We start from the raw sequence: 27955 nt of genomic DNA on the forward strand, positions 1-27955 counted from the left end.
ATCAGGATAGCATTACGTCAGGAGATGGTTCACGTTGCTCCTAAGTCACGTGAGTGCTGAACGTTGCACTTCCTTGAAGTTAATTTGATGTTTTCTGCATTATTTGTTTGTTTATTTCGTTATTCAGCACATTGCGAACTTACTATGTGAAAAACCGAACAGTTTGGAGACACCTGACCTATATCTAAGATAACGCCTAAAACATGTATTTCTCCAGCGTGGCTGCACTTTGCCCTAATTGACGCTAATATAATATAAAGTGTAAAATTCACAACATTAACAGGAACGATAACGGTATTTGCATTAGAAAGCTGTACGTCAAAAGACGAAGCAATTTTCATAGTGTACTGCGCATGCGCTGCGAAAAATCTGTTGTGAATCGTGTGACGCATGTAACAGCGTTTTACTGGTGCCAATATTGCATGTTTCTTGAGCAATTGTGGCTTATTTCTTTGAGAAATAGACAGAATAATTTGTGTAGAAAGTCATTATTAGTATTGCGGCACTGCACTTGCTCTGGTACATTTAAATTAATGAACTAATAATAATTACAGCAACTCTTGGTGTGCACTAAATGCTGCAAACACCTTAATTTTACCACACAGTATAATCCATACACAAACAAAACGTGGTTTATTCTATTCACAGAGAACAATGTGGTTTATGACAAGCCTGGCAGAGAGAGGGTTTTCAGAGGAAAGTATCAAGATCAAGATATGAACAGGTAATGCTGCTCTGAACGTATTCTGGGATAAATGGGTCTTCCCTAATAGACGTATGCTATTTAAGCTGTAAAAACAATGTAATAACTATCCAGAAATAAAGAATAAGACTATATTTCTATCTATTCATTGTATTTGCCATATAGACATATGAGGTACACAGTACTAAATATAGGTATATGGCCTTTATGAGGCTATATAAATAATGTCATTTTGGTTAAGCATGCGCACATTTGATCTCTATATAACTTTCACATTGTTTAATTGGGCTTTTTAAGTAAAGTTCTTTTCTTTCTGTGAATATGAAAATCAGTATGCTTCTAAATGACCAGGTGGTCTTGGGCATGCAATGCTTTATGTTCTTTCCTTTATAAAGTGATTTAGAGGAAGAGGTATAATTGAAAAGTGCTTAACTTTATGACAAAACAAATGTTTAACAAAATAATAGATTCCTTTTGAGCCATGACTTCAATTAATTGTTTGTAAAATAAATAAATTATTTTTAAAACTTTATACCTCTTATTTTGTGTTATGAAAACTGCTATGCTACGAACAAATTATATATATATATATATATATATATAGGCAAACTGTTCTACACTACATTATTACCGTGCAAGGTTTTTGTCGTATCAGGATAGCATTACGTCAGGAGATGGTTCACGTTGCTCCTAAGTCACGTGAGTGCTGAACGTTGCACTTCCTTGAAGTTAATTTGATGTTTTCTGCATTATTTGTTTGTTTATTTCGTTATTCAGCACATTGCGAACTTACTATGTGAAAAACCGAACAGTTTGGAGACACCTGACCTATATCTAAGATAACGCCTAAAACATGTATTTCTCCAGCGTGGCTGCACTTTGCCCTAATTGACGCTAATATAATATAAAGTGTAAAATTCACAACATTAACAGGAACGATAACGGTATTTGCATTAGAAAGCTGTACGTCAAAAGACGAAGCAATTTTCATAGTGTACTGCGCATGCGCTGCGAAAAATCTGTTGTGAATCGTGTGACGCATGTAACAGCGTTTTACTGGTGCCAATATTGCATGTTTCTTGAGCAATTGTGGCTTATTTCTTTGAGAAATAGACAGAATAATTTGTGTAGAAAGTCATTATTAGTATTGCGGCACTGCACTTGCTCTGGTACATTTAAATTAATGAACTAATAATAATTACAGCAACTCTTGGTGTGCACTAAATGCTGCAAACACCTTAATTTTACCACACAGTATAATCCATACACAAACAAAACGTGGTTTATTCTATTCACAGAGAACAATGTGGTTTATGACAAGCCTGGCAGAGAGAGGGTTTTCAGAGGAAAGTATCAAGATCAAGATATGAACAGGTAATGCTGCTCTGAACGTATTCTGGGATAAATGGGTCTTCCCTAATAGACGTATGCTATTTAAGCTGTAAAAACAATGTAATAACTATCCAGAAATAAAGAATAAGACTATATTTCTATCTATTCATTGTATTTGCCATATAGACATATGAGGTACACAGTACTAAATATAGGTATATGGCCTTTATGAGGCTATATAAATAATGTCATTTTGGTTAAGCATGCGCACATTTGATCTCTATATAACTTTCACATTGTTTAATTGGGCTTTTTAAGTAAAGTTCTTTTCTTTCTGTGAATATGAAAATCAGTATGCTTCTAAATGACCAGGTGGTCTTGGGCATGCAATGCTTTATGTTCTTTCCTTTATAAAGTGATTTAGAGGAAGATGTTCTGGTGGATGACTGGCTGACATCCAAACAAGTGAGTATATCCAGTATATCCAGAACACTGCATATTTTCATCTGCTGTCTTGCACCTAGATCTCTGAATCTTGTCTTGAAGATCATGTGAAGTGATTGCATTCTCAGTGCACAGTATGATATGCTGATAAACAGCAGTAAATATCTGTTAAGATGCCAGGTCTCAGGTGATGGTGTCACGTTCTGCCTCAGGATTGTGACAGGTGGTTTCTTCACAGGGCCAGCTGTCCTATTTTTTTTTTAGTTAATGGTATATTATCTGCTAAATGTGTCCTACGGCACAAATACAAGGTGTTCTGCAGATAAAAGGACCTTACTACTAGAAATAGCTTTAACTGTGGCAGGTTTGAGGTCTCTTGAGGATTGACCAGATTTTACATGAGAGGAACTATAAAGTCTTCACTTTGCTTTAATAACTGAGAAGACTAGCTAAATTGTCCTAGTTCTAGCTCGTCATTGAAAGCAGAAGATTTACCAATGCATCAATATTTATTTTCTACTTTTTGGGAGCTGAATCTCTTCATCTTTTTGCTAGGCTTTACAAATATCCTTCAGATTATTTAAGAGCTGAGCATACTATTCAACAGATGTATGATTGATTTATTTAAAAATACCAATAAGCATTCATTTCGGGTTATTTGAATCAGGCAACTGCAGTCTGACAAAAAAGTCTTTTAATATTTATAGATGTAAAATATTACCACAATATTGACTGGTAAACCAATATAATGAAATAAACATTAGTGTAGAAGGTGGATTGGTTCTCGTTCACATGAATCTGTGTTATACTATATCAGCAAAGATCAATTCTCCAATGAATGACTCATTAAAGTCTTGGTTGAAAAGAGCTTAAATTGAGGGTGTATTTCTCAGGATCTATTGGACACATCAGATGAAGAACTGAATGATGACCTTTTACGTAGCGATGATGAGAACGAAACTATGAGGTAGGGTGAACTTTTCCTCTTTCTGTAGCAGCCTGGTCTATAGGTGAACTGTTAGATAAAGGTTGATTTTTGATGCCCCCCAGAGCCTTTGTTTCAAGTAAGCTCTGCTTAGAGCAAACACCGCCGAAGCACATTGCACATAATGGGAATGTTGTTTCAAAATGCCCTTATCTTGCTCAAATTTCCAAACAAGAATTATAGCTCTGCTTGGAGAATACTGATGCTCTGACTTGGCCAATAATCTTTATACTACTTTAAATGGGTATCAGTTGGTTCCTTGATTGTGGCTGTTTTGAGCCCAATTATATTTGCATTTGAACACAATTATATTTGCATTTGACAGGATGTGTTTTGTTTCAGATGTCACAATGAAAGCATTCCTAAACCAAAACTGCAGGCGATTGCAAAGCCTTACCTTGTTTGTGAAACTCCACACCTTGCTGAAGACCAAGCCAGATGTCCTAAAGAAGAGGTGGAGGTGGACCCTGGTGAAGTTTTAGACATCGAAATCAATGCTCCTTCTGGAGATGAATTTCAAGTGAGTTTACCCCTTTATCTCTTTAGATAGCATTGGTTTTGTCGTTTGATTTTTTTTTCTTTTCTTCACTCCTTAAGCTTTCAGTGCCTTGGAATTGGCTCCCTTGAGGGTGGGAGTGACAGGGAGGCGAAATTAGATCTATTATCACTCTCTAGCAGTTTATTTGTCTGTGCCCTGACAAAGTTAGTGCTGACAGCTTGTTTGGTGGAAGGTAATGCCCCCCTGTTGTCTCCATGGCAGAATTGAGCTCTGACCTTGAGGCCTGCATCCCTGCGGAAAAGAACTCTTTGTGTTGTAGGAGAGACTCCCCGCCAATTATCAGCCTCAGATAATGCATAGGCTTCTATCAAAGCGTAAACCAAATCTGATAACGCCTGTGTAGGTGAAAAGATTATTGACCCTTTAAAAGATATCTGTGTGCCTTAAATATGGAGGACATAACTGATGCTCCTCTCTTGTTTTCCTGTCCACCAGGGAAAGAGATTATCCCTAATAATGGTGTGATATGTGTTGTGAAGTCAATGTATCATTATTTCAAGGACATCTAAGACATTGCTGAATAAAGGCTGGTCTTTCGTTGTTAGATAGAGACTCAGCCTTTTCATAAGTGATTGAGAGCAATACAAACTGGGGTCAAATAAGCTGTCACTGGATAAGCCAGACTGAATAATCCAATACTCAATGCTATTGAATATGTTAAGCAGATAAAGGGACAGCTTTATCCAAATGTCAGCTGATTAGATGTTTAGATGATGGATCAATAAAACCTGCTATGAAATGCTGCAATGTGTATTTAGCAGGAAGTTGCTGACTACAGTGACCATCAGCAGGCTGACATAAAGATGGATGTTAAGGATGGTATTAAAGTGGTGTCCAGTTTACCCATGCAGGAGTCAAGAGAGGTATTGTATTGTCTTGGTATTTTGGAAGAGGAGGTGCATTTATTGTACATAGGCCTAGTGTTTCTAAAATTGATAATTTGTTGAGAAAAAAAATTAATGTATTTAGTATACACTACTGTTCCAAAATTTGGTGCCAGTTAGATTTTTAAAATTATTTTTAAAGAAGTGTATGCTTTTATTTAGCAAGGATGCATTAAAGTTAGATAGTTCACACAAAAATAAAAAATTCTGTCATTAACTCACCCTCATGTCGTTCCAAACCCATAAGACCTTTGTTCATCTTCGGAACACAAATTAAGATATTTTTGACGAAATCCGAGAGCTTTCTGACCCTCCATAGACAGCAAGGGTACTACCACGATCAAGGCACAGAAATGTAGTAAGGAAGGACATTGTTAAAATGGTTCGTGTGACATCAGTGGTTCAACCGTAATTTTATGACGCTACGAGAATATTTTTGTGTGCAAAGAAAACAAAAATAATGACTTTATTTAACAATTCTTCTCCTCTGCGTCATCCTGGCACCACAATGGCCCTTTAAATTGATCAAAAGCGAAAGTAAAGACTTTTACATTGTTACAAAAGAGAGTTTCAAAACTCTAAATGCGGCCCTTTTAAACCTTTCTATTCATCAGAGAATCCTGAAAAAATGTATTGTGGTTTCCACAAAAATATTTAGCAGCACAACTGTTTTTAATATTGATAATAATAAATGTTTCTTTAAAATCAGCATATGAATGATTTTTGAAGGGTTATGTGACACTAAAGACTGGTAATGGCTGCTGAAAATTCAGCTTTGCAATCGAAGGAAAAAATTACATACTAAAATATATTAAGATAGAAAACAATATATTCAGATAATATTAATTTTGAGATGGGAATTCATATTGATAATTGGAACTTAGTATCCGAGTTCTTATCTGCCAGCCTAACCATTCAATTTAAATAGATGCTGATAACTTTAATTGCAGTTAATTAGATCTTTTTGTGACCTTCGACCTACCTCTATTTAATGGCAAGAGTCTGTTAGTCTAGAGTCTAGACTGTAAACACAATCATACACCTGCAGTACAGATGGTGTTTGCTGTTAGGTTTACATCTCTGTGCTCACAGTATTAGCCTCTGTTTGTGGCACTGAGTCGCATTGTTTGTGTCAGGAGTAGAGACACATGAGGGACAGAGGGCTTTTTCCTGTTTTTTGTTTTTTTTAGTTCTAGAAGGGGTGGCGTTTGTGGGGGCTGGGATTCCCATTGGCGCTCTGGTCATTTCTCAGTTTTGATATGCAAGTTGACATTCAGCTCTGGAGCCTATTCAGCAGTTTTTTTATGCTTGGTCATGTGCTACTGTAGCTTTACAGAGGAAGCTAATCCATAGGAAAATCATGTTGTTTACTGATGATATGTACATAAATGTTCAGGACTTAAATAGTATTTTTTTTTTTCTGTTAGAGTGCTTTGTTGGCAAACATTTTACAATACTCATAGTGTTCACATTTGAGAAGTGATAAAAAGAAAATAGCCTTGACTGCTTTCAAGTGTAGGAAACAGAAAATGAAACGGCTCTGAAACCACAATTTTGCTCACACCATTCAACTCTTGATCCAGCGCACACCATGCATTATAAATTTCCAAGTATAAAAACCTAAGGAGCAGCCCTAGCAAAGCTCAATTGACATTTCAGTTTATGTTACAAATGTAATTTGCATTTTGTCAGAAGTTATGACCCTGTGCAGCACCCTATTTCCATTGAAAGGATGTGCTCCCTACCTACTGATTGGGGATGTCACCCGAAACCATTCTGTTACGCAGAGCAGTGAAATTGATTGTGACACATAGTGTGAAGGAAATAATTGCTGATTCATAGCCTGTTGAGAGGTAGACAGGTTAAAATGGAGGATTCGATATGATGCTTGATGTATAGATTTCACAACCGCCATCACTGACCATTAGTGCGACACTGGCTTAAGTTTTTAGTGCTGGTCTTCTTCAGTTCTTGTGCAGTTTTGTCACAGTTTATTTTACAGCAGCTATTAACAAGCTGATCTGTTGAGCATTCTAGGGCACTTCAGGATATATTATATAATTTCCACTTTGTGTTTTGTGGTTTGAGAATAGTGCAGTGTGGAACCAAAGGGAATTGAAGCAGGGCTGCTATGGTAAACAGGGATCTTCTGCTTTGGATTGAAAGACCTTGCAGTTAATAGACAGACAAGAGTATTGGGGATTGATAGACACTCCATCCTAACATAATCAACACACCCCCAGCCCCAGCAGACCAGCACTCTGTGGGAATTTATGAATTTATTAAACATAAAATGCTTATCCTGCCAACTATTAGCATGTATTAACTTTAATGCAATTGTGGATTTTTATGAGGAGCTGCATGAATGTGTGTCTGTATGAGCAGAATAGATTTCAGGAAGGTTTTTGTCCTTTTGTCATGTGAGTATGTGAGATCTGTGAGTTTGCTTTATGGAATTATTTCAATTATCAAGGGTAATCGCTCCTCCTACTGGTGTTGATATTTGGATTATGCAAAATAACTTGGCAGTTTTCCACTTTGAGTCAATCATGCGAAATTAGCTTTGTGTTTTGCTTTGGATTTAGCATCTCTCTTGTGGTAAAAACATCTTTTGCATTGGGCGATTACTGTAAAGCCCAAAACCATATTTAATTAATGCAAAAGACAGAGGTTGTACATCCTGATAGCGCTGCAGTATTCTTATGAACGCGTCCCTCTGATTGTTTAATTGATGATGAAGAGAAACCTCTCTTCCTCTTGACTCCATGACGAAGGATGAATGAATCGTTGCTGATGTAGGATTGGCTGAAACTGCTCATTTAACATGTCGAGAGCGAGTAGAGTGAGTGTAAATTATGCATAGCTTCGCATTAGCATTATGTCATCTGCAAGAAGCTGACTGGAGTTGCGGATGTCTTCATCCCCTGTAGTGTCTTGATGTTATAGCTATATATGTTAACATCAAGCATGTTAAATGGACAGCTAAATGTTTATCTCTAAATTTCCCTCATGTAAAATGTATTCTAAATAAATTTTTTAATAAACATGAGTTTTTTATTATTTTTTGTAGTAGTTTTATTTTTCTTTGATTTATGAAATGTTAAGTAATGGAAAGTTATGGAATATAAAATATAATGAATGACAAAATAATATTAGATAAATCTATTCTCCGTTTATTTTATTGGCTTTTGCGCAGTTCTCCTCTGAAACATTTGTATTTGACTGTAAAAATTAGTCAAGTGGCTACTCACACTGGAGGAAATTGTTTAGTTTTAAGTGTTAGTGCCCTCTCTTTGTCTATCCCTTTCTTCACCTCTCTGTCTCTGTTCCCATGTTCCCCTCAGCCCCTGCCTCTTTCTATCCTGAATTCACGCTAATCTGTGATCATGGCATTAATAGACACAGACAGGCGGAGGAGAGGTATCACAGCCCCTCCTTCCTCCCTCTGCAGCTCGAGTGGCAGCCCCATTGTCTGCTGGCATCGTTGGAGTAAAGTGCCGAATTGCCCGGCTTTATTCAAATTATATCACATTTGATAAAGTCATCTCTCAACGTAGAACATCATATAGTTCTGACCCTATTGTTACAGGTATACAGTATCATTAAATGTTGTGATCAAACGTGGCCTTTTCGCTCTTGTCGCACCCCTTAGGCAAGTACGATCCACCCACAGACCAAACCCTCCAGAGTCCTGAGTCGCACCCTAGCTCTCTCTCCTTCTGAGCCCCCACAACACTTCGAGCTAATCGGCACCTTCCCAGAACCAGAGGAGCCCTCTCTCGGCAAGGTCAGGCTCAGGCCTGCAGCCACTTTCTGCCTGAGGGCTTCGCAAATTTACTTTCATTTCATCAAGCTGTTATTGCTGTGAATGGAATAATGAGTTGATAAATTCAAATTGCTGTGGGTTTAGATTTTTGTTTAGATGTTTCGTTTGAACATTTATAGAATTAAAAAAAATATATATTTAGAAATTTTATTTAGAAATTGTATTTATATATTTATTTATTCATTCTTTCATTCATTCATTCATTCATTCATTCAACCATTCATTCAATCATTTAAATATGATGTATGCTGGAATTTCTTATTGTTATCGATAATAATAATAATAATAATAATAATAATAATTTGTTGTTTATAATGATTAATTTCCAGATACACAATTCCAAATATTCAAATAACAATAGTAATAATAACATTAATAATATTTAAGAATTTACATTATATTATTATTGTTGTTAATAATACAATTTCCAGAATACAGTATACATTAATATTATTTATTATTATTAATAATAATAAAATGCAATGAATGCTGGTATTTTATTAACAATAATAATAATAATAATAATAATAACTATAATTATAAGTAAATAATTTAAATTAGTAAATTGCTTTATTATTATTATTATAAATTATAGTATTTTAATACTTATAATTATTATATGTTGTTGATAATAATAATAACAATAATAATAATAATAATAATAGAATTTCAAAAATACATAAATTAGTTAAATTATTTTTTATTGGAATAGTTCCATTTCCTGTCTTTAAAGGATGTTAAGGTGTCTGTACAGAATTAAGTGTCAAATAGGTGTTATCCTTTCTATTGCATTGCCCTTGATGTCTACACAAAGCCAGGCCTGGCCTGCTGTGGATCCCTTGAGCATCCAAGGGAGTAGCAGCTGCTCGCTCAGTGTGTGTGTGTGTGTGTGTGTGTGTGTGTGTGTGTGTTCACAGACGCGGCTGTGTGTATATGATTTCTACTGCTATTAATCATTAGTGCCCTTGCTAAACACTGTTTGAGTTGAATCTGTAAACATTGATAGTAGTCCTTGTGCAACTGGAAAGGTTTGATATGGGCTTTAGGCACATGTTTATTTCATTTCAAGGGAGGAGGGGGACTTAATGCTCAATAGGATGTGAGGTCACGGGCTCGGTACATATGCCCCAGCATCAACATTTCTATTCAATCGAAGTCATATTCATTATAATACATCAAAATATCATTCCTAAATATCTTTACCTTAAATTAGTTCTGCTTTACACATTAGAGGTCTAGAAATTAGTATTTATCATTTAACCTGATGGCGTATGTGAAGTTCAATCTTTTTTGTAGTAATCGATCAACTCTCTACTTTCCACAAAAATTGGTTGTTGCCTTTTTTAAAATGCCTTCGTAAATCTGTATGGGCACATTTTACATGATTACACAGGCAGATCATGGAGAAAAGAAGGAGAAAATTGTCCGTTTCTGGCCGCAAGGTCTGGGCGTTTGACCAAGCACACGTCTCTGTTCTTCACCAAATTTTTTCCAAGCCGTTTATGTTCATGTGCTCTGGATGCCCAGGATGTGATGTGTATTTTTCCGCTCTCAAATGTGAATCTCAATCGAGTGCAGCACTTCAGAGAGCAGCTCAGCCTAAGCCAATCAGCAGTGTTGTTGAGCCAAGGCTTGGTATGATGCCGTTTAGAATGCAGGTGACAAAATGCCCCCCGGAAACTTCCATTTGCCAGTGGGCATCTGATTAATCACGATTATCATACCATTATCATACAATCACACACTAATCGTACATGCAGGGTCCCATCTGTGGTGTGTGTGTGTGTGTGTGCGTACAGAATATTTTCTGTGAAGAAAGGTGTTTAAATATTAATCCTGTCTATCATTTTAAACTTCATTTTACAACTGCATTGAGTTTTCTATTGAATTGAAATGGATGAATTGCCTCCAGTGAAAGATCTCATTAATTCCATTAATTGCGGTAGAGAATGGGTTGGCTGCTGTTTGTTTGCACTGGCTGAATGACAGCTCTGATAGTGAGTGAGGCAGATAAAGGCTCTTTGCTATGGATCAGTGGATTGCCCGCAAGTTTTTAATTCCGTGATGTCAGAAGTCGCTTAAATGGCTCTTTGTGAAAAGAAAAACATCAGACTGCTGTCTTGTTAAAAACGCATCACAAATAATCCAGGTCATTTGACTGATAGAGGTGCGTTTTAGAAAATGATGCACTTTGTATTCAGCTCTATTTTGATTTTGATCATATTGTAATATTTAGGTGATTAATAAGTTACCTATCCCGCAATGAATTATGTAGACGACTCAGAAATTAATTTTAAGTGAATAATTTTGCCCTCGTTTGACCTTCTTCAGCAGTAGCCCTACAGCAGTTTTTAATTTCGAGTGCACTGAATATAAACATCCCTCTTATGACTTTCTGATTCCACAACAGCAGCGTTCCTCCAGGAAAGAGGCCCAGTGGCGTGACCGTCTTCCCCCTCTGTCGGTGCAGTTTCACTGGCAATTCTAATACTGAGAGTGGAAGACAACAGGCAGAGCATGATTCTAATGAAACATCCTCCCATTGTCCTCTAAATCATCTCCGTTATTGAATGCGGTGCAATCCACACCTGGCTCCAACCCTGGAGAGCTTCGGCAGCCTCAATCTCTCCCTCTCCCTTCTGCTCCATCCCTCTCTCTCTGTAAATGCAGGATTAGCCATTGAAAGAGCATTCTTGGTTATCAAATTCATACAAACGGCTTTTGCTTTTGTGTAGTGCTTTTAATTAAACCCTACTGGGGGGCTGGAACTGACCTTTTGAGTGGAGAACTGATTAAGTGCACAATGGCCAGATATTTCTGAACCACAGTCTGTTGCATAGAGCCACTGATTAACTTTCTGTTTAGGATGACTTGGCTTGAATCTCATTCGCACACAAAAAAAAAAGGAGTAATCAATTCTGGTTTAGAATGTAGATTAGGAGTGATAGCATCAGGTAATTAACAGGGGTAAGGGTGGCATTTCGTACGTGAAGTACAGTGAAAAAGGGCTTATTTGAGAACCGAGATGGATATTTAAGAGGATAAAGGTGAAATCGGGGTGGTTAGCTTTTCTTTGAATGGATTAGTGGATTGTTATCGTGCGCCCCCCGAAAAGCTCTGTGCAATTATGGCAGATGTGCGTGATCATAATGGCCAGAGTGCCAGCAAAGTTTCCGCTTTGAAACACTTGAAATCTCTGCTAATATGTGAGAATAAGCAGACAATCATTGTATAATCATGTTAAAAATGAAATATATATAGCAAAAGTTCGGAGTTACGTTTTTTAAAATGTTTTCAAAAGAAGTCTCTTATGGTCACCAAGGCTGCATTTATTTAATCAAAAATACAATAAATGATGTAAAAAATATTGTAAAATATTATTCGATTTATATTTAAAATAACTGTTTTCCATTTTAGTATATATTAAAATGGAGTTTATTCCTGTGATGGCAAAGCTGAATTATCAGCAGGCATTATTCCAGTCTTCAGTGACACATGATCCTTTGTAAATCATTCTAATATGCTTTTTTATTTTTTTGAGGCTATTTGCGCATCAAAAACCTTTTGACAACAGTTGTGCTGCTTAATATTTTTCTGGAAACCATGATAAATTTTTCAGGATTCTTTGATGAATAGAAAATTCAAAAGAACAGCATTCATTTAAATAGAAATCTTTTGTAACATTTTATAAAAGTCTTTACAGCCTCCATTGATCAGTTAATGCATCCTTGCTGAATAAAATTATTCATTTAAAAAAAAGAACCTTACCGAACCAAAATTTTTTGAACAGTAGTATATATATAGTATTTAAAAATTAAAAAAAATATTTTTTCAAATTTTTCTCTATTATATTTATTTGTTGTATTTTTAAATATTATATTTAAAAATAAATTTGTATTTTATCCTTTATTTTCATGTTAATTTGCTTCAAAAGGTGATAAAATGTAAAACTGCAGAATAATTTTTCTTTATTTTTAAAGTACATGGCAGAGGACTATAGAAGATGATGTATTACTATGGCATTTTTTTTATTTTTTATTTTTACATTGTTTATTTGAATGAAATGCCAGCATATGTGTTTTTCCTTGGTGTTCATTTGTTGGTGCTTGTCTGGAATAGGGTGGATCTGAGTTGCGAGAGGGTCTCTCTCCTCAGCCCTCTGGGCATCATCTCACACGCTCCTGCAGGGGACAACCTGCCCCAGAGGAAACCCTCACTGGACCCTCCCGCAGTCCTGGTGAGACCACATATCCCAACTGCATACAGTGCTCCAGACGGTTGAGCAAACAACGCTGCAAACACATCCGGTCTCGGAAGGTGTATGTTTAGATGCATACTCTCTTTTTTTTTCTCTAACCAAACCATCTGTTACCATGCTACTCTACAGTTAGAACCTTGTAACCTAAATACATACACTACTGTTCAAAGGTTTGGTGTTGGTAGTCCTTTTTTTAGTAAATTAATATATTTATTTAGGAAGGACACATAAAAGGTGACAAAATGACATTTGTAAGATCTCTGTTTCAAATAAGTGTTGTTCTTTTGAGCTTTTACATAAAAGCAGCAGAACTGTCATCGTTGACAATAATAAGAAATGTTTCTAAATGATCATATGACACTGAAGACTGAAAATTCAGCTTTGCTATCACAGATATAAATTACATTTAAAAATATATTAAAATTGAAAACAGCTATTTTAAATTGTAGTATTTCACAATACATTTTGATCAAATAAATGCATTCTTGGTGAGCATAAGATACTTTCAATGTGAATTAGATAAATTAATTTACAGTGTTTTGATTTACACAGAAATGGCCATTTGCCTTTTTGACCTTTGCTCTATCCTCAGCACCTGCTGTATGCAGTCAGACACCCAAGGTGCAAACAGAAGTAGAGATGTCACATTAGATCAGCGGAAATATGGCAATATGGCACCCGCATGTTCACTTCCCCTCTTTTTTTGTCTTTGTTTCACCCCTCCTTCAAAGAGCCAGTGTTCCCAGGACAGCATATGTTTGATCAACAACACTCTGCTTCAGTCTTGGACACTAATCCGCTCCTTGCTGGACCTACTCCCATGGGCTCCATTCAGCCTCCAGGAAATGAGAGTGACCCCTGGAGGCCCAGTCTAGCTTTGCAGGGGCCCACGGATCTGTCAAAGCCTGGGACTCCCCACCATGGGCAAAAGCCTCTCCAGAAACATCCATCAGCTCAGTCTGGCTGCTCCTTTACTGCTCCCTCTGGACCACAGGCACAGGTGATTTTCAAGGACGTAGCATAATGGCCGCTCCTGTCCATGAGACGACTCTGCAAATTGTGATTTGATTGGTTAATGTGTGCCTTATGAAGGCTGTTAACATCTTCTGATGCTCAAGGAATTTTACTTTCATAAATCCTCTTCAGATCACTTACCTTATCTTTAGGTTTAGTGTACTTCCCCAAATTAAGTAGCAAGTGCCTGTTTGCCCTGTTTATAAGCTATTTTATTTGTTGAACCTGTAGCCAAGTGATTCACATTGCTTTTACTTATTACACTGTTGCACGTATGGACAGCATTAGTTTAAATCAGTTTTTTGACACAAATAAAAAAAAAAAAAAAATACCATGATGTAAAAACATTTAATGTCTACTCTAAATAACTCAATGCACTTCATAGTAGTAATCGGATGATTTATAGTAGGCCCGTTTGTTCTCATGGACAGATGGACCCACAGGCTACGCTGCCCTCTAGTGTTTAAAGGCAGTTTTGGGCAATTACTTTGTTCCCACTTTGGTTTCAGTAGGCTGAATTATTTCACCATCAAGGTCATTAGATTATGCTTTTCCTTTTTTTTAAATGGATCTATACACGCACTTCTAATATAATCTGAGTATTATTTATGTTTTTTATTTATATTTGCACATTTATACACAATTGAGTTGTGGAGGTGACCTTGTTTATGTGATATTTTCTTTTCCTAGCACAAATTGCTTTATTTATTAAGCACAGTGGCCTTTGACTTAGACTCTTCCTCTGTCTGTCAATCAAAGAAAATCACTGGCTGCCAACTCTTAACAGGCCCCCTCCTGATTGCCCACATCACCAAACACAGAGCAAATCACAGTGCCAATCTGCCTTCACCACGTGTGGCAGGGAATTTCATTGGTTAAGCTGCAACCCATTTAGTTTAGCTTTTATTTAGACGTATTGAGACTTTTTAAAGCTGACTGAACTATCAAGATTGGTAAATTGAGATTTTGAAAATTAGTACTATTTTTTTTTCTTGCAATTTACACTACTGTTCAAAAGTTTGGGGACAGTAAGATTTTTTCTTTTTTTATTTGTTTTTTAATAAAACAATTTACGATCACCAATTTGATAAAAAATACATTTTTATTTGTAAATTAATTTATTCGTGTGATGGGAAACCTACATTTTTATCAGCCATTACTCCAGTCTTCAATGTTACATGATCATTTGTGGCACTGAAGACTGTATCTTTCTTTTATGCTGACTTGGTGTTCAAGATACAGTTCTTATTATTATCAATCTTGAAAACAGTTGTACTACTTAGTAACTTTGTGGAATCTATGAGACGTTTTTCAGGATATTTTTGATAAATAGAAAGTTCAAAAGAACATCATTTATTTGAAATAGAAATCTTTCTAGATGTCTTTACTGCCAATTTTGATTAATTTAATGCATCTTAACCTCAAATTGGTGGAATGGTGGAATTTAAATTTTTTTTGGTAAAGATCCTCTTTCCATTTCTTCACTTAGTGTTTCACTACATGTAAAATAATGTAACTTTATATAACTTTCTTTAATCCAGCAAGCTTTAGTGGCCTCTTAGCATGGCTGATCTCTTATTACCAACTGCAGCACGTATCCATTTCTAATAACAGCCTCCATCCCACTCAGAAACCTGCTGTGCTGGTAAGAGCTGTTGCCAGGATGGTGCACAGTGCCAAGCCAATGGCTGTTGCCAGGGGGATGCCCATTGCTGCAAGGCAGCCAGCAAGTGCCAAGTCTAAGATATCTGCCAAAACTCCACCAGCGCCAGGGATGGTGGGAAGAAATGTGGGTCAGAAGGTCAAGGTGCAGCCCCAAACTCCTCCAGTTACTCAAAAACTTCCCGCAAAGCCACTAAACATGACAAACAACAAAGAGGTCAGTGTGATGTCTGTGACAGTCACAACTTGATTAAATTAAAAAACTTTATGTTAGCTGTGTTGTACTGTTTAGCATCATTTCACAGTTTTTGAGTCGATACATTTGAAGGCTTTGTAGTGGCTCTCTCATTTTCTCTGGACTTTGATATGAAAGTGTGTGGTAATAGAGCCTTTCACCCCATGCTCAAGGTCAGGCAGTCTGTGTGAAAGCTGTTCATTAGACCAATTATTACCTCTAACAATGCAGTCAGGAGGAAATCAATAGCCACTGTCAGGGCTGTTTCAAAGCCTAGCTCTGAAAATCAATCAGTCCGGCTACTATCTGCATTCTCCTCCTCCAGTCATATTCAGACAGCAGACATTTGCCGATATCAGCAAGGATTTTTGTATAAAAAAAAGCTTTAATTATATTTAGCAGAATGTCTGCGCCTTGAGCAATAATAGAACACAAGAACTTTTAGTGATTTTCTTTTTAATGAAGTGTTCATTATAAAAGAAATTACGTACTAATAAATGTCCAAGCTTGCTGTGATTATATCATTGAATTGTTTATTATCAGTTTTGTTATCCTCAGTGTGAAGAGGAGGTGTTCTACATGGAGAGGCTGCGGGAGCAGATGCGACTGAGGGAGCAGGTTATCAAACAGAAGGAACGGATGAGATCTAGACGGGCTGCAAACAAGAAGCATCTGTGGCAGGAGCGATTCCAAATTGATAGTTCCACCGGACACTGGAACAACAACCAAAATCAACAGACACAGCCGTGTGTCTTGGGTTCTTGCCCTCGGAAGGTTACACACCAGCAGCCCTTTCATAATCCCCCTCACTGTCTCGTCCTGGAGCGCCATCCAGAAATCCAGCCCTTGCCTTCAGAGCAGCACCAGCACCAGTACCAGGTTGTAGTACCCCCACTTCAGCCACCATGGCAACAAGCTCCACCGACACAAGGGAATCCATCAGGCCGTGCAGCAGGGCTGCAGCATAATCAGCCTCATCAGAGGGGCACAGACAGGGTGGTGTTACAGGGAATGGAGCAAGTCCCAGATCAGATGAACCAACTGTACAGTATAGATGAAGTCTGGCGAGGACGCAAGAGGAAGTGTGAGCCGAGAACTTCTGACAGGCCTGTTCCCACCAAAATTAGAGTGGTCAAACACCTCAGCCCAGTTGTAAGTACTGTCCTTTCCCAGGAATACCAGCTATAATTATTATTTGGGAATTAATTAGTCAAAATCTCTACCAACAAAAAACTAATCACACGTGGTGTGACATAATTAGAGATTTACAGATATTTGCTTTATTATTAGCTGTTACAAAACTGTTATGCAGAACTGATTTTTAAATATTGTTTTGTTTCTGCGCTAGTGACACAATAGTAACTAAATGGTAACACTTTACAATAAGGTTCATTAGTTAATATTATTAGTTAACATGAACTAAGAATGATCAGTGCTTCTACAGCATTTATTGATCTTAATGTTAATTTCAGCATTTACTAATGCATTATTCAAATCACAAGGTGTGTTTGTTAACATTAGTTAATGCACTGTGAACTAACTTGAACGACTGTATTTATATTAACTAACATTATCAAAGATTAATAAATAATGTAATAAATGTATTGTTCATTATTAGTTAGTTAATACATTAATGTTAACAAATGACACCTTATTGTAGTGTTACCAACTAAATAAGCATTAAACTATAACATAAATAATTATGTTACATAAATGTTCTAATAATAATAATAATAATAATTTATTATTATTGCTATTATTATTATTATTCAAACATTCATAATGCACATTTTTGTAATACTATTATTATTTCTACTACTATTGTTGTATTATTATTATAAAAATGTAATAAGGTATTCATAATTCATATTATTAATATAATTATTATTTAACTTATTGCTATGTGTCAAGGATTTCTATAATGTAAGCATGAATGGCTGTTATTTAGAGTTAATTATTACAATTATAAATTTTTGCATACAACATTTTAAAATGCAAACATTTACATTAATGACATGTATAATTTTCCAAACTGAATTAATAAATAAAATTATATGAATATAGAATATAATATAATATCCTCCTCTTCCATTGGTCAAACAAACAATAGCTTGATCACTATTTTTTTGGAAATATATTTCATGTTACCTCTGGCATATTTTTATCATTACAACATATTGCCTATTGGTGCTGTTTCCACAATATAGATTGTATGTACAGTACATATAGTATTGCATATATAAGTGAGAGCAATATGTACATGATTAGATATCAAGGTAAAAGATTTCCTTTCTATGATTTCTCCTTTCAAAACAAGCCCATAATTCACCACCCATTTATGTATTCCATCTTCCCCATGCAACATCACACAACATTCTCCTTTCATCTCAGTCTTTCCTGTGTAGCCGCCCTTTCTCTCCCTTCTTTCCTCTCCATAACCCATCCTGAGATGAGAGGCACGCGAGCTTTGCGGGCCGATGAAGATAACAGGGTGTCAGTCTTAATAGAGGTTGTGGGGGGGGGTCTTTGCGGAGAAATGTCTGCAGACAGTCAAATCGATGAGGTTGCATTTGACAGAGTGGTGCAGGCCTGCTGAAAGACAGATCAGCAAGATGCTACCCAGGGACATTGTTCCGCTGTCAGTCTCATCCACGCTGACAATGTTATCTCTCTCCCTCTCTCAAGTATCAAGTATCTTTCAGGTGTTCAGAATTGGATGTCACCCCCCGAAGACGTATAATTAATCTTTGGTGTGTGTTTGCAGGCAAGAATGTGTGTGTGTGTGGGCGTGTTCTCTTAATACCTGTAAATAAAGAGTTGCTAGTATGGCGGATTTGGATTGAAGAGCTTAGCCACAGATAAGGGAAATTAATTTTTCATCAGGAATAATAGCAGGCGTGCCAACAGGGAACACAAAGCAGGAGTGAGGGCGAGCGGGGAATTTGTCAAGTGTTGTCACCCCGGGATAATACTGCTTAGTGTGTGATTGGTGTAATGGAGGGCTGTGATTTCTATGGAGGGGGATTAATCACTTTACACTGTGCTGAGAGCAGCGGAATACAGATAGCACTGTTTCACTGCATCCGATCATGCTGCTTTGATTTGGGATGTCCTTGGGACATGTTTATAGCATAATATGGTCTAAAGACGCATTCACACTTCAAAACATGAATCCAGGGCAGTAAACCAAATTGGATTTAAATCTCCATACAATGGAACTTCATACTTGGATAACTACTAAATGCCTTGACTTTGCGCAAAAGGGGTTTCATCTGTTAATTCATCCCACTGAAAGCATCAAAGATTTTGACTAGAAAGTATGCATTTGTAATTGTATGGATTCACACTGGGTACAAACATTATGGCAACAAGTTTTATCTTTGGTTCATATGCGGCTATTGCAACTCCACACCATTTGGTGGTGCTAACATACTTAAACTGTTTTGCATTCTAATTAGTCTAACACATAAACTACTGTTGGAAAGTTTCAGTAGGATTTTTTTTTTGTACTTTTATTCAGCAAGGAGGCATTAAATTGATCAAAAGTGACAGTAAATACATTTTATAATGTTGCAAAAGGTTACTGTTTCAAATAAGTGCTCAAAGAATCCTGACAGAAATGTATTCCACGAACAGTTTCCACAAAAACATTAAGCAGCACAACTGTTCAACACTGATAATAATTAAAAATGTTTCGTCAGCACCAAATCATTGATTACCACAAAAAAAGATTTCTGAAGGATCATGTAACACGGAAGACTGGCGTAATTGTTGCTGCAAATTCAGCTTTGCCATCACAGGAATAAATTACTTATTGAAATATATTAAAATTCACACAATATTACTGTTTTTACTCACCTTGGTGAGCATTAAAGATTTTCAGAAACACAAATAATGTTGCTGACTACAAACTATGGAATGGGATTGTACTAATTAAGAATGTCAAATAGGTACAATTTTGTAATCAAATTATTTGCATGAGAGGCCGATTAAGTAATCAAATTAATCACATGTATCAATATTATAAAAGATTTGCCTCCCAAATAAACAACTACAAAAACATTATATTATACTGGAAGATAAGTTGAAGTTAATAGTTAAAAATACTTAAATAAAAAAACTTGTCCCTTTTAGACTTGCACTCTATTCATTTACTGCTTGTTTTCTTGGAAAAAAAAAAACTAACACTAGCTTTTCTAATCTTTTTGTGTTCTATCTATTTGTTTTCTTTTTATTTATTATACAATTAACAAAAGCAAAAAAGGTCTCTAACACTAGCTTGCTCTATTCTTTTTCTATTCTATCCGTTTTCTTTTTATTTATTATACAATTAACAAAAGCAAAAAAGGTCTCTAACACTAGCTTGCTCTATTCTTTTTCTATTCTATCCGTTTTCTTTTTATTTATTATATAATTTTTTTTTTAAACTTGCTACGTGTACTGCGTTAAGCTAACGGAGACTAGTCATAGCACTTGCATATCATTGCTCTTTTGTTGATTTTATTGCTTCCATTGTCCTCATTTGTAAGTTGCTTAGGATGAAAGCGTCTACTAAATGACTAAATGTAATGTAAATGTAAAAATAGTTCAGCTCTCAAGACCTTTCTGTTGCACTCTATCTGTTTTTAAATGTGTACTCGATCACTCTATCTGTTTTTAAATGGGGCACATTCTGTATCCGCTGCTCTCAGTAGGCGTTGTTTGGCAGTAGTAGTAGTTTACTGTGGTCTAGCGAAAACTTAAATGTGTAACTTCACTTGAATCTTGAATTATTTGCATTTTTATGGTGTTTTTGTTTTATGTTAAATAATAAATTAATTGCATTGTGTTGACAACTCTAATCCTAATACATACAACACATACTGTCCCATAGACCATGTGGGAAAAATCAATTATGTTCAGGTCTGTTCTCCTGAAGGAAATGCTGTGATGTTGTCTAACATCATAACATAGTCTGTGGGAGTGCCATTGTTGTACATCACTGTAGGCCAGTTGTTTTGAATGTAGGCCTGGGGATGCCCACTGCTTTCACAGCAGTGTAGTGGTCAGGTGTGACATTGAGCCCCAGCCAGCCGAGAGAGAAGCAGAGAGAGTCACGGGGACTCCTGATTTGTTTATGTTCATTAAGCTCTGAGGTGGGACACTCTCGGCAGGACAACAGGAAGGTAGATGCAGCATGGGAAGGTCAGGAAGACACATGGAAGTGGACTGAAAATACACTGAGAGCTCAAGTTCATCCTTAGACCTGCATGCCACCATTGGGGATGGAAAATAACTTAATAAGAGGGGAAAAGATTCATATTAAAGGGATAGTTTGCCCAAAAATTAAAATTTTGACATGATTTACCCTCGTGGTGCTCCAAACCTTAACACAAAAGAAGATATTTTGAGCCAAACACTTGCTGGTAGCCATTGACTTACATAGTATTTTTTTCCATACTATAATAATGAATCAAGACTTAAGTTATAACTGTTCCTTTCCTTTTTTTTAACATTTCTGTTTTTGTTGTTGTTGCTGTTGTTGTTGTTGTTTTTTTTGTTTGTTTTTTTGCTACAGAGTGTGAGTTGTGATCTCACACCACAGATGAGCGAAGAGACTAACACAGTGACTAAAACGAAGCCCAGAATTGTCACCTTCAGAATGCCTGATTCATCATCACCTTCATTTCTGCAACAGAGTCTCAAGTTAAACTGTCCCAAACAGGGAAGGGGATCCGGCCCAAACCAGCCCCAGGATGAGGTAATTGTGTCTCTGTCCTTATCATGTTGGGAATGTGGGCGAGTGCTCCACTATATTCTTTAATCCTTATAATTTATTGTCCATATTTCTGTTCAGTTTACCTATGGAACTTGTTAATTGCATATCTGGGAGTTTAAACCTCACATCAACTATTTCAGTGACATTTCATGGACAACAAAAGGATACATATTCAATAGTGTAGCGATTTATGAAGTACCGAAGTCACTGTCAAACCAAGCAACTTTCTGTTGGCCAATGCATCAAATTTTCTTGATCAACCTGAACATGAGAGAAATCTGTTTGGGGAACTTTTTCACTCATGCAAAACTGATCGCATGTATTCTTACTGAAATTAGGCTAGTGTGTTTCGCCCACGAAATTTTGCAGAGCAGTGGTAAATGTTACAGCATCCTCTGTCTGGATAGATGCCATATTTAATTTGATGGCATTGAAGTTTTTTTTTTTGGATTGTGTGTTCATGGATTATAGTGTTAACAAATGTTCAGCTAACGAATCTTTCAAAAAAAACTTTCAAAAACGTTGAAAATTTTGAGTTTTAAAAATGTGTTCTAGGACCTTTATACAGCGTATCTCATTATAAAGACTGTAAATCTATACCTCACAGCTATGTTTTTATCAGCGTAGAATTCTACTCTGATTAAGGTCTATAAGATCCATTGACCAGACTCTATGTCCGTCCCTTACAGCCTTGTTTCCATTAGTGTAACATTAAATATGGCGTCTACCCTCACAAAGGTCTGTTCTTTTGTTAGTCAATAGAGTCAAAAAACCTTGTGGCATCTCGTCCGTATTGAAACATCAGCAGACGCCAGAAGGGCAAACTAAATTGGTCGTCTCGGTGTGCGCCTGGCGCTCGCTGCAGGTTGTTGTTCAGGGGTGAGGTAGAGTCGGAGAGGGCCAGATGGGCAGTGCCCACTTGGTGCCAGGCAAACAGACGAGCAGTAGAGCGGGAAGAGGGGGGAGAGAACGGGCAAGGCTGCAGACCTGGTGTCAGTTGAAGGGCTTTCTTCATCAACCGCTGGGGTCCATCTGAAAAACCTGCTGATGTCAGTAAGACCCATTCAGGTAGGTCAAATCCCCGCCCCCCTCCCAACTCCACCACTCACTGTCAGGCCCGTCTACTCACCCTGGAAAGCTGATACGATCAGTGCAATTTACTGTGAAACAGCTTAACCCCTTTGTGAAAGTTAGTGCGGTTAATGACACGCTGTCCTGGTGCAGACGTTTGAAATAAAACGAGCAGGCAGTTTCACAAGATTGGCACTGCATTCTTCTGCCTTTGGGGTTTGTCTTCTTGGAAACATCTTCGATTTCTCATTGTTTGAAATATCTGCTAAAATGGTTCCGGTGATGTCATCAAAAGTACAGTATGGTCGCTGGATATAAATGCTCTTCCATCTCTATATCTTAGTTTATGTAATTTAGTAAAACTGTAGGTTCAGTTTGTTAAAGGTGCAATATGTGATTGTCTTCAGAAACATTTTTTGTTATGCTGGTTGAAAGTCTCTTCACATCCCGATAGCAATCATTAAGTTAAGTGGTCTAAATGTATTTATCTGTATTTATATATTCTGTGGAATGCGTAGGACCAAGAAATGTTCGTCCAATCAAAACGCTCGGTCCGAGCGTTTTAATTGGCTTTCCTACCTGCCTGTCAACGTATGTATTAGCATACCTCTGCGCACCCTGTTTGCACAGACAGGAGACGTCATCAGCGCGTTCACGCATGCTGAGCAGACAGAGCGAGAATGGCAAACATCAACAACCCGATCTTCCTTCCTGGTATTGTCGTACTTTTACTAACTGTACTATAAAGAATGACACATGATGTAGCCAAGTGGTTCCCAATTCCAACCGGGGAAATCCGTTGAAATTTACTTCACTTCGGAACATTCATTCACGGATTTGCGCTGCGCAGCGTCTTCACACACAGACGAAACTTACTAGGGAAGTTTGAAGTGTGACATAATATACCTCTGTAAATACTATTTGAATTTACGTCTCGCACACTTTAATGCCCTTTGTATGGAACATACATTCGCTCGCTTCGAACTGGAATCATGGCGGAATATCCGGTGATGTACACTTCCCAGGGCACTTACGTTCGAATAGAACAAACGTCGCACGTGATAAGAGATACATATGAAATGTGCAGAGCAGGAGGGCGCGAGGATTGGAATTGGGAACCGCTGATGTAGCCTATTGTAATGTTGTCTCTGGTGTTCTGGTCTGTGAGCGTAAAAGCATTCAGGGGGCGTGGCTTTGGATGGCGATTGCAGGGAGGGTGGGACGTTCGCTTTCAGTGCTATCAGGCTAAAGTTAGCATTTTCCAAGATCTCCTACTGCACCTTTAACATTAGGCAGCAGTCAGGGCAGGCGGCATGTATAATTTTTGACAAATGAAAACGAGGCTGTAAGGATTAGGAATATAAGTACAGTGTGCTCAATGGATTTCTACAGTAGTTTAATAACATATTAGGGTTTTAGTAAGATGAAAAGAAAGAAGTTTCTAATGCTTAATGGCGATACTGAGTTTTTAGCAGCCGTAGTGTCATGATCCTTCAGAAATCATTCTAATTTGCTTACTTGCTGCTCAAGAAAATTTTATTTTTAGTGTTAAAAAACAGTTGTGTTGCTTAATATTTTAATATTTTTGTGGAAATGATGTAGCCTATTGTAGTAATGTTGTCTCTGTTGTGGTCTGTGAGCATATATGCATTCGGGGGCGTGTCTTTGTTTGGACGGCGATTGCAGGGAGGGTGGGACGAGTTCAGTGCTATCAGGCTAAAGTTAGCTTTTTCCAAGATCTCCTACTGCACCTTTAACATTAGGCAGCAGTCAGGGCAGGCGGCATGTATAATTTTTGACAAATGAAAACGAGGCTGTAAGGATTAGGAATATAAGTACAGTGTGCTCAATGGATTTCTACAGTAGTTTAATAACATATTAGGGTTTTAGTAAGATGAAAAGAAAGAAGTTTCTAATGCTTAATGGCGATACTGAGTTTTTAGCAGCCGTAGTGTCATGATCCTTCAGAAATCATTCTAATTTGCTTACTTGCTGCTCAAGAAAATTTTATTTTTAGTGTTAAAAAACAGTTGTGTTGCTTAATATTTTAATATTTTTGTGGAAACTGTGATACAAAAAATCTTACTGACCTCCAACTTTTGATCAGTAGACTATACAATATTAATATAATATTAAAATAAAAAACAAATATTTAAAATATTTAAAATATTAAATAAATGTAAAAAATAAATTAAAATTACTGTTGATTCATAAATAAATCCATGATAATTATTACAATTATCATATGAGAAAGCTAAATGAAGTTACAGCAACACAAAAACAGTAAAAAAGACATTTACTTTGAGAAATACTTTGAGGAAGAGGTGAGAAATGTGGCCACAAGTGAGACTAACGTTAATTAGAGAGACACAGAAACACTATCTGATACAATAATACAATAATAAACAATAATACATTTTTAGAAAGAAAGTTAATCATGTTTGACCTAACAGTATGTTTCATCTTCTCTTCTAGTTTTCATTACTGATGTCTACTTTATCTGTTTTGAGAGCGTGCCACAGAGTGTATTTTTGGCATTGATATGTAATTACTTGTAATGCACAAGCCTGTCGGATGGCTGAGCAGGAAGTAGGAAGCTCTGAGGATGAAGTATTCCCCCATAGTTCCCTATCCTGACTGCAGCCAATCACCTGCTGTTGCCTGGTCTGTTGATGTGCCTGTCTGCACAGTATGACTCTATCCCTGGTGTGCGCGGATCTAAAGGCTTGACGGGGTTGAGAGGCGTTCGGCTGTCATGTTGTGCATTACTGCACAGAGAGTGAGAGGTGATTGTTCACTCGCTGACACAGAGGCATCATAGCACTGCCTTGAGCAACGCTTGCACGGCAGTCAGCTGAATCACAGCTTTTTAATGTGTTTTGCTCAGTGTGTGTGAGTGGGTGTGTTTTCTTTCTTTCAGATTAAACAATTTAGCCCTTTTTCCTGTGGCTGTCACAGCGCATTATATTTGGTTAGCTGATATACTAAATGCTAATGTAATAACAGTGTAATAACAAAACAATGATAATGAAATAAGTTCTGGAGAAAAGTAGAAATTACATTATCACTTATTATCATTGTGTTATTATTGCATAAGATGTTAATCCTATTATTTGTGTTCTTAACACTCTTTTCATTTGTCTCATCATTTTGTGAGTGGAATAGTCTTGGTGAGATATGAAGGCATATCTTTGAAATCTGAATATGCACTTCCTAAGGCTGCATAAGGTTATAATTTTATAAAAGTCCACTAGAGGGCAGCCTTCGTCGACTTGTTGAGCTCTAGGTAAAGCTGAACACAGAAAGGTCAAGAGGGACGATTTGCTGTGCTGTAAGTTTTATGGATGTGGATATTTGATGGATTAATTTAAAACAATGAATTAAGCCATTTTTTATGTCAGTTATTAACCTGGTCAAAAAACAGTATTTGTTTTCCTTTTGAATTCTTATTGTAAAACCTTCTTTTAGAGATTAAATTACTCATAATTAAATTTTAAAGATATTTCTATCAAATTATTAAAGCAAGTGATAATGGCACTTTTGAAAAACCTTCTCCAATCAAAAGGTAACATCTAATATGATTTAAATTACCATGCATATACAGTATGTGGTATAATTCATACACAAATTTGAATGAAAAATTATTATTTTTATTGTTTTTTTTAGCCATTTTTTACCAAAGGTACAGCAAAATATACACTACTGTTCAGAAGTTTGGGGTCACTGAGATTTTTTTTTTAAGTCTGTTTGATCAAAAATTCTGTGCAAACAGTAATATTGTGAAATATTACAGTTTAAAATAACTTTTCTATTTTGATACATTTTATTATATATTAATAATATATGAATTAAAACTATATTTTCTCATTTGTTCCTGGGATGGCATGATCAAATCATTTTAATATGCTGATTTGGTGCTCAAGTAATATTTCTTCATGTTATCAATGTTGAAGACAGTTGTGCTACTTAATATTTTTGTGGAAATCATGTTACATTTTCTTCAGGATTCTTTGATTAGTAGAAAAAAAAATATTTAGCATTAATAGCATTAGCATTTATGTGAAATAGAAATCTTTTGCAGCATTATAAATGTCTTTATTGTCACTTTTAATCAATTTTATGCATCCTTGCTGAATAAAAGTATTAATTTCTTAAAAAAAAAAAAAAAAAAAACTAACCCTAAACTTTTGAACGGTAGTCTAGCTTTGCATTCATTCTCCTTTGTTTTGGGGTTTTGGAGTAGCCTATGTTTTTAGCATTCACTTGATTGAATTCACTGTTGATGATCAATGAAACAATCAGTGTGGGATTCATTTAGCAACATCCGTGGTAACAGGATGGGATCTACACAAAAGTCATTTCCAAGTATTTGCTAAACGTTAGGATCTATACCACCCACAGCGTCCTGCAGTGACCAAACAGCTACCTGGAATGTTAAAGCGAGCGGTTATTACATGCAACATTGCTTCTCAGTAGCCTCTAATGAGCTGGCGGTTTTATGATGTCACAAGTATTACAAAAACACCGCTGACCCTGACAGGCAGCAGGCCCACTGTCACCCTATAAAAATGGACCAAGAACGCTACTGGAACATGATAATTGGCGCCAGCCCGCCATCATTACTTTTTAATGAGTGTCCCTCAGGGGTCATACCTTTGATCTGACCTTTATAACCTTCTTTTGACACAGGTGGCTGTCAGGGGAAACCAACGCAGCGCTTTCATGTAAGTAGACGCCATAGTTTCCCAGCATGTTACTGTTTCATTCATATTTGTTTGTGTTATTGGGTACCATATACCATGATGCTTAAGCCCTCTTTTTTTCCCTTTTTGTCTCGGCTGTTATAGACCCTTCAGTTTTGGCCTGAGAACAGAGTCTATTACTGCTCAAACCCATGTCAACTTCATAGTAAGACTAAACCACTGAACCTCTTGGAAATCAAGCCTTATCTCTTGGAAATCAAGCCTTATCCAACAAAATGCAGAGTAGAAAATATTCAGTGTTCTCACAGGTTTGGCAACGTTTTTGTTATGATGCAATATTTGCCTTTTTTGTGATTGTTGAAGACAGTGGTTTGGCATTTTGCTCCTTGGTTTCCATTAAATACCTACACTGCTTGCATGTTCCTGCGTGGCTGTTCATGTCATTTAGCAAGAAACCCTTGAATTTGTTTGTTCTTTGATATATTGATACTTTTATACAGTCACTCTTACCGATGTATTAT

At 36.6% G+C, this 27955-nt stretch overlaps 1 protein-coding gene across 10 annotated transcripts; it reads left to right on the forward strand.

Annotated features, from left to right (window-relative positions):
- Positions 1–27955, forward strand: LOC107686025 (uncharacterized). Of its 10 annotated transcripts, none has more exons than XM_016482828.1 (14): positions 1–49; positions 649–724; positions 2452–2500; positions 3373–3446; positions 3807–3984; positions 4782–4886; positions 12853–12970; positions 13723–13991; positions 15636–15884; positions 16461–17054; positions 21460–21642; positions 25356–25517; positions 27421–27455; positions 27579–27589. In XM_016482828.1, the coding sequence occupies exons 1-12, from the start codon at positions 25–27 to the stop codon at positions 25512–25514; spliced, it is 2079 nt and encodes a 692-aa protein (XP_016338314.1). In that variant the 5' UTR covers positions 1–24; the 3' UTR covers positions 25515–25517; positions 27421–27455; positions 27579–27589. The 10 variants fall into 10 exon arrangements, with proteins under 10 accessions (XP_016338314.1, XP_016338306.1, XP_016338313.1 ...); XM_016482820.1 differs by lacking the exon at positions 1–49 and adding an exon at positions 74–519; XM_016482827.1 differs by lacking the exons at positions 1–49; positions 649–724 and adding exons at positions 1345–1402; positions 2002–2077.

This window comes from Sinocyclocheilus anshuiensis, unplaced genomic scaffold (assembly GCF_001515605.1).
Source record: "Sinocyclocheilus anshuiensis isolate Anshui unplaced genomic scaffold, SAMN03320099.WGS_v1.1 scaffold930, whole genome shotgun sequence".
In the NCBI taxonomy this organism is placed as follows: Eukaryota; Metazoa; Chordata; class Actinopteri; order Cypriniformes; family Cyprinidae; genus Sinocyclocheilus; species Sinocyclocheilus anshuiensis.

Coding starts and splice junctions, on each gene's coding strand:
- LOC107686025 (XM_016482820.1), top strand. CDS start 354: ATGCGCTGCGAAAAATCTGTTGTGAATCGTGTGACGCATGTAACAGCG. Junction 3,447..3,806: donor GATGAGAACGAAACTATGAG/GTAGGGTGAACT, acceptor GTTTTGTTTCAG/ATGTCACAATGAAAGCATTC. Junction 17,055..21,459: donor TCAAACACCTCAGCCCAGTT/GTAAGTACTGTC, acceptor TTTTTGCTACAG/AGTGTGAGTTGTGATCTCAC.